A 13554-nucleotide genomic window follows, 5' to 3' on the forward strand; every position below is an offset into this window, starting at 1 on the left:
GGATTAAGTTTAGAAGTGTGAGCAACAAGGGTGATGTCGTGGTGGGAGTCTGCTATAGATCACCAGACCAGAGGGATGAGGTGGACGAGGCTTTCTTCCAGCAACTCATGGAAGTTACTAGATCGCAGGCCCTGGTTCTTCTGGGAGACTTCAATCACCCTGATATCTGCTGGGAGAGCAATACAGCAGTGCACAGACAATCCAGGAAGTTTTTGGAGAGTGTTGGAGACAACTTCCTGGTACAAGTCCTGGAGGAACCAACTAGGGGCAGAGCTCTTCTTGATCTGCTGCTCACAAACCGGGAAGAATTAGTAGGGAAGCAAAAGTAGATGGGAACTTGGGAGGCCGTGACCATGAGTTGGTCAAGTTCAGGATCCTGACACAGGGAAGAAAGGAGAGCAGCAGAATACGGACCCTGGACTTCAGAAAAGCAGACTTTGACTCCCTCAGGGAACTGATGGACAGGATCTCCTGGGAGGATAACATGAGGGGGAAAGGAGTCCAGGAGAGTTGGCTGTATTTTAAAGAATCCTTATTGAGGTTACAGGGACAAACCATCCCGATGTGTAGAAAGAATAGTAAATATGACAGGCGACCAGCTTGGCTTAACAGTAAAATCCTTGCTGATCTTAAACACAAAAAAGAAGCTTACAAGAAGTGGAAGATTGGACAAATGACCAGGGAAGAGTATAAAAATATTGCTCGGGCATGCAGCAGTGAAATCAGGAAGGCCAAATCACACTTGGAGTTGCAGCTAGCAAGAGATGTTAAGAGTAACAAGAAGGGTTTCTTCAGGTATGTTAGAAACAAGAAGAAAATCAAGGAAAGTGTGGGCCCCTTACTGAATGAGGGAGGCAACCTAGTGACAGAGGATGTGGAAAAAGCTAATGTACTTAATGCTTTTTTTGCCTCTGTCTTCACGAACAAGGTCAGCTCCCAGACTACTGCACTGGGCAGCACAGCATGGGGAGGAGGTGACCAGCCATCTGTGGAGAAAGAAGTCGTTCGGGACTATCTAGTAAAGCTGAACGAGCACAAGTCCATGGGGTCGGATGCGCTGCATCAGAGAGTGCTAAAGGAGTTGGCGGATGTGATAGCAGAGCCATTGGCCATTATCTTTGAAAACTCATGGCGATCAGGGGAAGTCCCGGAAGACTGGAAAAAGGCTAATGTAGTGCCCATCTTTAAAAAAGGGAAGAAGGAGGATTCTGGGAACTACAGGCCAGTCAGCCTCACCTCAGTCCCTGGAAAAATCATGGAGCAGATCCTCAAGGAATCAATTCTGAAGCACTTAGAGGAGAGGAAAGTGATCAGGAACAGTCAGCATGGATTCACCAAGGGCAAGTCATGCCTGACTAATCTAATTGCCTTCTACGACGAGATAACTAGCTCTGTGGATGAGGGGAAAGCAGTGGATGTGTTGTTCCTTGACTTTAGCAAAGCTTTTGACATGGTCTCCCACAGTATTCTTGCCAGCAAGTTAAAGAAGTATGGGCTGGATGAATGGACTATATGGTGGATAGAAAGTTGGCTAGATTGTCGGGCTCAATGGGTAGTGATCAATGGCTACATGTCTAGCTGGCAGCCGGTATCAAGTGGAGTGCCCCAAGGGTCGGTCCTCACGCTGGTTTTGTTCAATATCTTCATAAATGATCTAGAGGATGGTGTGGATTGCACCCTCAGCAAGTTTGCAGATGACACTAAACTGGGAGGAGAGGTAGATACGCTGGAGGGTAGGGATAGGATACAGAGGGCCGTAGACAAATTAATGTATAGGGCCAAAAGAAATCTGATGAGGTTCAACAAGGACAAGTGCAGAGTCCTGCACTTAGGAAGGAAGAATCCCATGCACCGCTACAGACTAGGGACCGAATGGCTCGGCAGCAGTTCTGCAGAAAAGGACCTAGGGGTTACAGTGGACGAGAAACTGGATATGAGTCAACAGTGTGCCCTTGTTGCCAAGAAGGCCAATGGCTTTTGGGGATGTATAAGTAGGGACATTGCCAGCAGATCAAGGGACATGATTGTTCCCCTCTGTTCGACATTGGTGAGGCCTCATCTGGAGTTCTGTGTCCAGTTTTGGGCCCCACACTACAAGAAGGATGTGGAAAAATTGGAAAGAGTCCAGCAGAGGGCAACAAAAATGATTAGGGACTGGAACACATGACTTATGAGGAGAGGCTGAGGGAACTGGGATTGTTTAGTCTGCGGAAGAGAAGAATGAGGGGGGATATGATAGCTGCTTTCCACTACCTGAAAGGGGGTTCCAAAGAGGATGGATCTAGACTGTTCTCAGTGGTAGCAAATGACAGAACAAGGCCTAATGGTCTCAAGTTGCAGTGGGGGAGGTTTAGGTTGGATATTAGGAAAAACTTTTTCACTAGGAGGGTGGTGAAACACTGGAATGTGTTACCTAGGGAGCTGGTGGAATCTCCTTCCTTAGAAGTTTTTAAGGTCAGGCTCGACAAAGCCCTGGCTGGGATGATTTAGTTGGGGATTGGTCCTGCTTTGAGCAGGGGGTTGGACTAGATGACCTCCTGAGGTCCCTTCCAACCCTGATATTGTATGATTCTATGATCACACCCCTCTCATAATTATTATAGAAGACATTTAGATGGCAGTCATCAGTGTAATATCTGGGCACCCTGTAAAAGGCAAATACATTTCCCATCCACAGGGAAATAACATCCCAGGATCATTCTTTAGCACCATGGCACAGTAGAAGAATCCATGACAGTTTTTGTAAAATGGGGTGTTAACCCCTTTCCCTGAGTCTTGACCTAATTTCAGCTTGGGTCATTGCATTCTTTCACCCTGGCATTCCCACTGCAGTTGGCATTGATGTGGTTTTCTTTTTTGTCTACTGACCTGAACAGTTGTGCATCCTAGAGGTAGATGCACTTCAGTGCTAGATACAGCCATTCATATATACTATATTTTATCACGCTGTGCCCAGCTGTCATCTCTTTCTCTTTTGAGACAGACACTAAGACATGGACGGGCACAGTTGGTGAATTCCCAGTGATGTTTGTTAGGGAGTCATGAAATATGAACTGAAATGGAGTCTAGAGAGAGGGAAGGGGACAGGAGAGGAGCTGAATCGATGCAGGAGGAGAAGTAAAAGACAAACAGGAGATTCACCATTTTTTGAAAGAGGGCAAAGGCAGAGAAGGAAACTGAAGAGTGACTTAGGGGAAGAAAGATGAACTAGAGAGAGGAAGGGGGGGTCAAAGGGAAAATGGAGAAGAGCGGGCGATAGAGGGGATGATGAAAAGACGAAGAAATGCTAAGTCTTCTGCAGCAGCTTAAAACTCACAGGGCCCCTGACAAACAATGACAGTGGCTCCTGCATCACACAATGAAGCAGCTGCTCCTCTGACCAGTGGAGATACTTCACCCACTGCTGTTCCCTCTAGGCCATCTCCTGCCTCTGACTCTTCCTTGTTCCTTCATGCCCATTCACACTGGCAGCTAAACTCAGCTTCTCTGCCAAGAGGGGAAGGGAAAAAGGGGAGCAGCAGAGAGAGGGGCACACAGGAACCATTCAGAAGTGGCAGGTCAAGATGAAGTATAGCACACAGCCAAACAAGTCAGAGCCATGCCTGCTACAAGGCACAGAATGTGAAAGAAGGAATGAGAGAAAGCAGTAGGAGGGATGAGAGTCAGATGAACAGGCCTCCTCACCTGACTGGCTGGTGCTGACGTTGATGGCTGCATATTGGGGTACCTCTGGGCTCAGCTCGGTCACCAGGTTGACAGCCTGGATCTCGAATGTGTACTGCACACGGGCCAGCAGGTTGGAGACCTGCACACGACTCTCTGTTAGCCCAACCTGACGTGGCTCAAACTGGATGTTGTCCCCACAGCGCACGCAGGGCCCCGGAGACCCCATCGGGCACACCTTGCAGATGATATTAAAGAAGACATCCTTGCGGCCACCCAGGTCCTTGGGTAAGCGCCAGGTCAGGAGCACATTGGAGCCAATGATTTCGTAGCTAACATCCTGGGGGGCGGAAGGAGTGCCTACAAGAGAGGAAAATGAGATATTAAAAACCTACAAAAGAATGACAGAGAGAAAGAAAGAAGAGGAAAGAGAATAAGAGGACAAGTTTCTTATTTCTCTAACACTCTCATTCCTCTGCAAAAAATGTTTCAGCTGTTTCCCAGAAGGAGGCTAGGGACAAATACATTGTTTTGCCCCTATTACAGTTTTATTTTCTTTCAAGAACTCTAGCACTCCCATGCTTTGGAGTAGGGACTTGAAATTTAGCAAGGGGGTGGCTTTTTGTCAGGGATGAGCCTTGTGTTGTTCTCATAAAAAGCCAACCAATTTATGAGCCTTTTTAAAATCTCAGTACGCACATGTTCAGTAGAGACTTGTTACAGTCTGGTAGCTAAATTCTCTGAACATTCTGTCTGCACTGAGCGTGCTATAGCAAAGTGCTGCAGGGGCTCCATGTGTCCCCTTTTGTTTTTCTGTTTTCCCCAAAAATCAGTAGGGTTCTAGACACTGATGTCTAGAACATTCCCTGAAAGTTTGAAATTGCTCCTATATGGCATTCACAAGTTATCACTTTACAGACGAACAGACAAACAGAGAAATGCCTGCAAGATTAGTGTAGGCCTTCTAAACTGGCCAATGTTCATATACTGTTTTTTCCAAAGGACCCCTGCCTCTTTCAGTGCACAGGATGAACATCCACTGGATATGAATCAGGGTGGTGAATTGAAGGAATCTGGTTTCAGAGTAGCAGCCATGTTAGTCTGTATTCGCAAAAAGAAAAGGAGTACTTATGGCACCTTAGAGACTAACAAATTTATTAGAGCATAAGCTTTCGTGAGCTACAGCTCACTTCATCGGATGCATTTAGATCTACCAATGTGATATATGCCATCATGTGCCAGCAATGCCCCTCTGCCATGTACATTGGCCAAACTGGACAGTCTCTACGTAAAAGAATGAATGGACACAAATCAGACGTCAAGAATTATAACATTCAAAAACCAGTTGGAGAACACTTCAATCTCTCTGGTCACTCGATCACAGACCTAAGAGTGGCTATACTTCAACAAAAAAGCTTCAAAAACAGACTCCAACGAGAGATTGCTGAATTGGAATTAATTTGCAAACTGGATACAATTAACTTAGGCTTGAATAGAGACTGGGAATGGATGAGTCATTACACAAAGTAAAACTATTTCCCCATGGTATTTCTCCCTCCCACCCCACCCCCCACTGTTCCTCTGATATTCTTGTTAACTGCTGGAATTAGCCTACCTTGCTTGTCACCATGAAAGGTTTTCCTCTTTTCCCCCCCTGCTGCTGGTGATGGCTTATCTTAAGTGATCACTCTCCTTACAGTGTGTATGATAAACCCATTGTTTCATGTTCTCTGTGTGTGTGTATATAAATCTCTCCTCTGTTTTTTCCACCAAATGCATCTGATGAAGTGAGCTGTAGCTCACGAAAGCTTATGCTCTAATAAATTTGTTAGTCTCTAAGGTGCCACAAGTACTCCTTTTCTTTTTGAAGGAATCTGTTGTCTGTAGGACCGTTGCCTCATTTGTTGCAAAAGCTGGAAGGTGTGCAATGAATGATGCAAGGGACTGGAAGAAGAGAAAGGATCATCTCATGTTTAAAACAGGGGAATGTATCCCTGGAAAACTGGATTCTAACCCTGCCTCTGCCACAGAGTTCCTGTGTGATGCTGGGCAAGTCACTTAAGCCAAATTTTTCACAGGTGATCACTAATTGTGTGTTCCTAATTTTTTGGGTGTCCAATTTGAGACCCAGGGATCTGATTTGGAGAAGTGCTGAGAGCTCACAGCTGCCCTAAGTACAAAGAAAATAGGTTTCAGAGTAGCAGCCGTGTTAGTCTGTATTCGCAAAAAGAAAAGGAGTACTTGTGGCACCTTAGAGGCTAACAAATTTATTTGAGCATAAGCTTTCACTGTAGCTCAAAGAAAATAGGTTATACTTACAGGGTGGGGGACTCTCTCCTGGGAAGTAGTAATTCTGAGATTTGCGGGTCACGGTGGATAATCAGCTGAATACGAGCTCTCATTGTAATGCTGTATCCAAGAGGGCTAATGCAAACTTGGGATGCATAAACAGGCCAATCTCAAGTAGGAGCGGAGAGGTTATATTACCTCTGTATTTGGCACTTGTGTGACCACTACTGGAATACTGTGTCCAGTTCTGGTGTCCACAATTCAAGAAGGATGTTGATAAATTGGAGAGGATTCAAAGAAAAGCCACGAAAACGATTAAAGGATTAGAAAACATTTATTATAGTGATAGACTCAAGGAGCTCAACCTATTTAGATTAACACAGAGAAGGTTAAGGGGTGACTTGATTTCAGGCTATAACTACCCATATGGGGAACAAATATTTAATAATGAGCTGTTCAGTCTAGCAGAGAAAGGTATAACACATCCAATAGCTGGAAGTTGAAGCTAGACAAATTCAGATTGGAAAGAATGTACAAATTTTTAACAGCAAGAGTAATTAACCATTGGAACAATTTACCAAAGATCATGGTGGAGTCTCCATCACTGACCATTTTAAAATCAATGTTGGATGTTTTTCTAAATGATATGCCTTAGGAATTATTTTTTGGGGGAAGTTCTATGTCCTGAGTTTTACAGGATGTCAGGCTAGATGATCACAATGGACCCCCTGGCCTTGGAATCTATGAACTGAAGACAATGGGAGTTGTGCTTCAACAGATAAAGAGCTATATCATACTAAGTACTCTGAAAAATCAGGTCCTAGATATCTCAAATTGGGAAACCAAATTTAATGGACACTTTTGACCTTAATCTCTCTGTGCCTCAGCCCCTTATCTGTAAAATGGGGATAATACTTCCTCTCCTCACAGGGGTGTTATGAAGACAAATTCATGAATGTTTGTGAAGCGCTTGGATACTGTAGAGATGAGCACCATAGAAAGCCCATGAAGAAAGTAATATTTCTGTCTTCCAAGTAGGGTTTCAGTAGTGTGTAGTAAATACAGTCTGGTTCTACTCATTGTACAATGAGGATAAAACAACATATTAAGTAACTGCTCATTCAGTGAGCACTGTCCATCCTGTGCAATTAATGAGGTAGGGGTCCTTACAGAAAAATACTATGTGATCATGTAATTAAAGACTGTATCATAATGCATACACACAAGGAGGCCGAATTAAGGTTGCATGGGCAAACTGAATTCTGACATTTCTTAATTTCTGAGAGCCTGATTTTGCAACATTAATGTCCTTTTAATGCAGGTTTTTGTATCTACTATATTGAGAATTGTATATAATATATGGGATTAATGAAATGTCTTCAATACATTTGGTGGGTAGACACACCCTGTAGTAGATTAGAAGTGGTGCCCCCCAGATTCCTGTAGGGGAAAAGAGTGAAGAGAAATTATTCTCTCTTTCTCAGGGGCTCTTAGAGGCGATGACTCAGAGACTCCCCTGAATCATTGGCCATTCCTCTTGCTCCCCTCACACACTCTACCCAAACACTTACCAGTGCAGGGGCTGTCAGACGTGTCCGAAGCAGAGCGGTAGTATCGGCTTTGGCAGGGACATTCACTGGAGCCTGGCACTGGAGCGTGGCTGTGGGCGGGGCAGAGTCTGCAGGGGGCATCTCCCACATATGCTTTAAAGGAACCAGTGGGACAGGCTAGGGGAAAGAAAACAGTGACAGATGAGAAAGGGGAACCAATTACTCCAGATCCCAGAAGGAACACATTCTCCTTCAGGCTGAGACCACACTGCTGCTGGGAGAATCCTGTACTGACTGGTTGTGCAGTTTCAGTCACCCCACCGCTGGACAGGCATTGCCTCCTTTGAGCTGGGCTATGTGCCATGTCTCATCCCCACTAGTGACTGAGACTGCCATTAAAGTTGAAGTGGCGGTAGCAGGCCTCCCATCTCAATGTGATTTCTTAACCCTCTCTTGAAATCCCCAATCTGGAAAGGACTAGGAGCTTCAAGGTGGATTCCTTTGTGGATGGTTCAGAGAAAAGGTTTTATTATCTGAAATAGATTTGACTTTTTTACTGGCCAAGGAGCATTAGCAATGGAGATGGCTAAGAGAGTAACACTGAAACTAGCATGGAAATCTACCACATAGGAACACAAGCTGAGTGAAGAGTGCAATACAGCAAAACCAATCCCCTATTTATAATATGACAGCAGGTTCTGGGATACCGCTGGCAATGCAGGGCTCATGTGGTGAGTCACCCACATGTCAGATGCTACAGTCCTATTTCTGCTGACTCATGCTAGCCGGTGGGTCTTTCTAGGTCCAGTTCGGAATAAAATGGGTTCGAGTTTCCCTCTGAGGCAAAGGAACATCCAATGAACAGCCGAGCTCAGGAGAAAGCTTAGTTTGAGATTTCTGTTTGGTTGTTGTTATTTAAGTTCACAATCAAGTAAATTCCCAAGAAGGAGGTAAGCTTGGACCAGACATAATGCATGTACCTTATGTTAGAAGCAGGGTGAGAATGCTGTCTTATTCCACTATAATGAAGAATCTCCCCAATGGGTTGCATGAGCAAAACAACTCAAGGGGGGAGGAAAGCAGGACCAGGAGAAATGAAATGTGATAGATGGAGGGGAGCTGTGGGGGGGGGAGGAATATACACACAGCTGTACCTATCAAAAAGTGTAAAACATGCACTGGAAGTGGACATGTTGCATGGAATAACAATAATAAATAACCTTAGGAATGGCTTGGTGTATTGAGGGAATCCCAGCTCCCATTTCTACTGAAAATTATTGCTTGGAGTCATTTATAACCCATATAGTCACTGAAGTGTGTAAGGAGTGACTACTGCAGCATGATTATTCGCAAAGATGTGATTCTGTAAAAATGGCATAGTGGCACGACTGAATGTGCTTCAGTTTACAAGATTCCCCCACCCCCACCCCAACTGCCAGCCCTGGAAATTCTGCCTGGTCTTTGAGATTCAGGTGATTCTTTTCTGGCTCATGTATCATTCTCCACTTTGTTTCCTCTACTGGAGTGTAGTCAGCAGTCCAGTTGATGTGCAAGACAGAAGAGAATGAAGCTCACTTTCATAGATTTTAAGGCCAGAAGGGACCACTGTGATCATCTAGTCTAACCTTCTGTACAACACAGGCCACAGAACTTCACCCAGTGATTCCTGCATCAAGGTCATAACTTCTGGTTGTGCTAGAGCGCATCTTTTAGAAAGATAATTAATTTTCATGTAAAGGTTTCAAGTGATAGAGACCACACCACATCCCATGGTAAACTGTTCCAATGGTTAATTATTCTCACTTAAAATTTCTGCCTTGTTCCTAGTCTAAGTTTGTCTAGTTTTTGCCTCCAGCCATTGGATCTTGTTATACCTTTGTCTGTTTGAGAGTCCTCTAACTAGCAGAAATCGTCTTCCCACGTAGGCACTTACAGACCATGATCAGGTAACCTCTTAGCTTTATTCGATTAACTAAATAGACTGAGCTTTGGTCTCTCACTGAAAGGCCAGTTTCCCAGACCCAAAGCCATTCTTGTAACTCTTTTCTGAACCCTTTTCTATTGTTCAAACACCCTTTTGAATCATGGACCCCAGAACCAGACATAGTATTCCAGAAACGGTCTTGCCAATGTTGTATACGGAGGTAATACCACCTCCCGTCTCCTACTAAATATTCCCCTGCTTATATATCTTAATATTCCATATTCAATATACAGTATGGGCCCTATATACACAGAAAAAACAGTTCTACATTCTTGTTCAGGAAGAAGCAGGTTGCTGGCAAGACTGACGTGCAGCATGTACACACAAACCCACTTAAGAACCTTCTGTGTCACACTTTGCTTAGAAATTCAGTTAAATGTTATGGTGTAGCCAAGGCCTCTGTGTTCTTGGTTCAGACCGCAGAGTACATGTAAACCATCTACTGAGAATTTCAGGAGAAAATAAGATTATCTCTGGGCTAGTTCCAGCTGTGGAAAAGGACACTGAAATGGTTTCATGACCTGAGACTATGGAAATTCCAGAAATAGCTGGCCCTAACACAATGGCAAGGGAAATTGCAAGAAAAATCGCTAATGACTAATCATTGTCCTATTGCACCACCCAAAAAAGTATTGCTGGCATCTCTGCATAAACTTGAGGATAAAACAAAAAAATGTGCCTACTGCTCAGAATCCAGAAACTGAAACAGGGAATGGCTCAACAGAGATGTTACTTAACACCAACTCATAAAGGTCTCCACAGAATAGATGTATAAATGGTTAGCCTAGTAAAAACACATTCCCAGCCACAGGGCAGAACAAACCCCTGAATGAGTTTGCATGGTCAAGGTCAAAGCAATCCATCTCTCCTATGATAAGACTAGGTAGGTCTTTATATGAGGAGAGTAATGAAGGAATACATTTAGATCAGTTTTGGATGCCTTTTAGTTATAATTCTAATTGTAATACTACTTAATACAGGACATGCCATTTGCACCACAACGACCCAGAATCCTGAACAGGAAGTTGGATGTGTGCAATTCAAAGAGTTCAAATAAAGCTTAGTGGATTGCTAGTGGCAAACTTAATGGTCTCTGTCTTTCCTTACAAATAACATTGTCTTTATTGGTCCACCTGTTTGTATTGCAAGAACATCTACAATTGATGGCAGGTGCATCTATAAAAAAGGGGTGGGGGGATAAATTAAGTCACATGGGATACAGTACACCAGATGTAATGCTATGTTGACTTCCAGCATCTTATTCACCCACTAGATGTCTCTATGTGCTATACAAAGTTCTAGGCAGAGTGTGGTTTCTGGCAAGTAAGCGGGACAATGCTGGAACACAAGCTCTGTGGAAGTCTATTTGTTTGTTCTCAAGTTGCAGCCATGTTCTTTAATATGCATTTCCTGTTTAAGAAAGTCTGTTTTTCCACATATCATGACACCAGACTTTGCTGACCTCTCAGACTATATCTACTTTTTCCCTCCCTGAATAATCTTTTACACAATCTCAGCACTTCATGTGAAAGCCTTTTTTTCTGCAGCTCCTGCTGTCTGGAACAGCGTCCCCATACCTCTCCACTTTATTAACTCACCATATCATTTCAAATATCATCTGGAAACATCTGATTTTGATCTTAAGACTGAATGCTTTAAATTAATTCCCTAGACAATATCTTTGAACTGCTGTTTCTTGTCATCTTTACAATACACTGTCCATTGGCTGAAACTTGGAAACTTGGACAGATGACCAGGGAGGAGTATAAAGATATTGCTCGAGCATGTAGGGGTGTAATCAGGACGGGTAAAGCACAACTGGAGTTGCAGCTACCAAGGGATGTGACGGGTAACAAGAAGGATTTCTACAGGTATTTTAGCAACAAGAAGGTCAGGAGGAGGCAACCTAGTGACAGATGATGTGGAAAAAGCTGAAATACTCAATGTTTTTTTGCCTCAGTCTTCACACACCAGGTCAGCTCCCAGACTGCTGCACTGGGCAGCACAGTACGGGGAGGAGGTGAGCAGCACTCTGTGGTGAAAGAACAGGTTAAAGACTATTTAGAAAAGCTGGACACATGCACAAGTCCATGGGGCCAGATGCAATGCATTTGAGGGTGCTGAGGGAGTTGGCTGATGTGATTGCAGAGCGATTGGCCGTTATCTTTGAATACTCGTGGCAATCGGGGGAGGTCCCGGACAATTGGAAAAAGGCAAATATAATGCCCATCTTTAAAAAAGGGAAGAAGGAGAATCCAAGGAACTACAGACCAGTCAGACTCGCCTCAGTCTCTGGAAAAATCATGGAGCAAGTCCTCAAAGAATCCATTTTGAATCAGTTGGAGGAGAGGAAGGTGATCAGGAACAGTCAGCATGGATTCACCAAGGGCAAGTCATGCCTGACCAACCTGATTGCCTTCTATGATGAGATAACTGTCTTTGTGGATGAGGGGAAAGTAGTGGACGTGTTGTTCCTTGATTTTAGCAAAGTTTTTGGTATGGTCTCCCACAATATTCTTGCCAGCAAGTTAAAGAAGTATGGATTGGATGAATGGACTATAAGGTGGATAGAAAGCTGGCTAGATCGTCGGGCTCAATGGGTAGTGATCAACAGCTCAGTATCTAGTTGGCAGCCGGTATCAAGCAGAATGTCCCAGGGGTTGGTCCTGGGGCTGGTTTTATTCAGCATCTTCATTAATGATCTGGATGATGGGATGCATTGCACCCTCAGCAAGTTCGCAGATGACAGTAAACTGGGGGCAGAGATAGATATGCTGGAGGGTAGGGATATGGTCCAGAGTGACCCAGACAAATTGGAGGATTGGGCCAAAAGAAATCTGATGAGGTTCAATGAAGACAAATGCAGAGTTCTGCACTTAGGAAGAAGAATCCCATGCACTGCTAAAGGCTGAGGACCGAATGGCTAAGCAGCAGTTCTGCAGAAAAGGACCTGGCAATTACAGTGGATGAGAAGCTGGATATGAGTCAAGAGTGTGCCCTTGTTGCCAAGAAGGCCAATGACATATTGGGCTGCATTAGTAGGAGCATTGCCAGCAGTTTGAGGTAAGTGATTATTCCCCTCTATTTGGCATTGGAGAGGCCACTTGTGCAGTACTTTGTCCAGTTTTGGGCCCCCCCACTACTGAAAGGATGTGGACAAATTGGAGAGAGTCCAGCGGAGGGCAACAGAAATGATTAGGGGGCTGAGGCACATGACTCATGAGGAGAGGCTGAGAGAACTGGGCTTATTTAGTCTGCAGAAGAGAAGAGTGAGGGGAGATTTGATAGCAGCCTTCAACTACCTGAAGGGGGGTTCCAAAGAGGATGGAGCTCGGCTGTTCTCATTGGTGGCAGATGACAGAACAAGGAGCAATGGTCTCAAGTTGCAATGGGGGAGGTCTAGGTTGGATATTAGGAAAAACGATTTCACTAGGAGGGTGGTGAAGCACTGGAATAGATTACCTAGGGAGGTGCTGGAATCTCCATCCTTAGAGGTTTTTAAGGCCCGGCTTGACAAAGCCCGGCTGGGATGATTTATTTGGGGTTGGTCCTGCTTTGAGCAGGGGATTGGAATAGATGCCCTCCTGAGGTCTCTTCCAACCCTAATCTTCTATGATTCTATAGTTAACTCTGTTTATTATTTGAGAAACTTTGAGGACATACACAAAATAAAATTATATTATTGTGTAATGAACTTGTCAAGGTTAGCTATGAGGACCAGGACCTCTGTGGATGGAATCAGAACTGTTCACCTGCATGCCATAGGCACTGTACGTCAAATAGAAAGTTAGTTAGTTAGTTATTAAAGTTCAAGAAGTGAAGAACCTGGGCTTTGGAGTAGGAGGATCTGACTTAAATCTCTGTCATTGCTATGAAATTCTGAGTGGTCTAGTGTGTGAAATAACGACAACCTTGACATCCTAGAATTGCACATGGATTTGTTACAATATTTATGAAAGTGACAAATTCATTTATTTAGTAATTGATGACTTGCCAATAGCCATCAGTATTTGTTGAACACTGATCAAGAATAAAACTAGTGGGTGACATCATGCTCTTGCAAGGCCT

General features: G+C 44.1%; 1 protein-coding gene across 4 annotated transcripts in view; it reads right to left on the reverse strand.

The window, feature by feature from the left end:
• LOC119841398 (ephrin type-B receptor 5) overlaps positions 1–13554 on the reverse strand; it is a 149378-nt gene that overhangs the window by 28843 nt on the left and 106981 nt on the right. For all 4 annotated transcript variants that reach the window (XM_038368810.2, XM_043513472.1, XM_043513477.1 and 1 more), the window contains exons 5-6: positions 7524–7679; positions 3685–4023 (exon numbers count right to left, since the gene is read on the reverse strand). In XM_038368810.2, coding sequence (XP_038224738.1) covers positions 3685–4023; positions 7524–7679 — 495 coding nt within the window. The remainder of the gene's footprint in view (positions 1–3684; positions 4024–7523; positions 7680–13554) is intronic.

Source organism: Dermochelys coriacea, chromosome 1 (genome assembly GCF_009764565.3).
Source record: "Dermochelys coriacea isolate rDerCor1 chromosome 1, rDerCor1.pri.v4, whole genome shotgun sequence".
Classification (NCBI taxonomy): Eukaryota; Metazoa; Chordata; order Testudines; family Dermochelyidae; genus Dermochelys; species Dermochelys coriacea.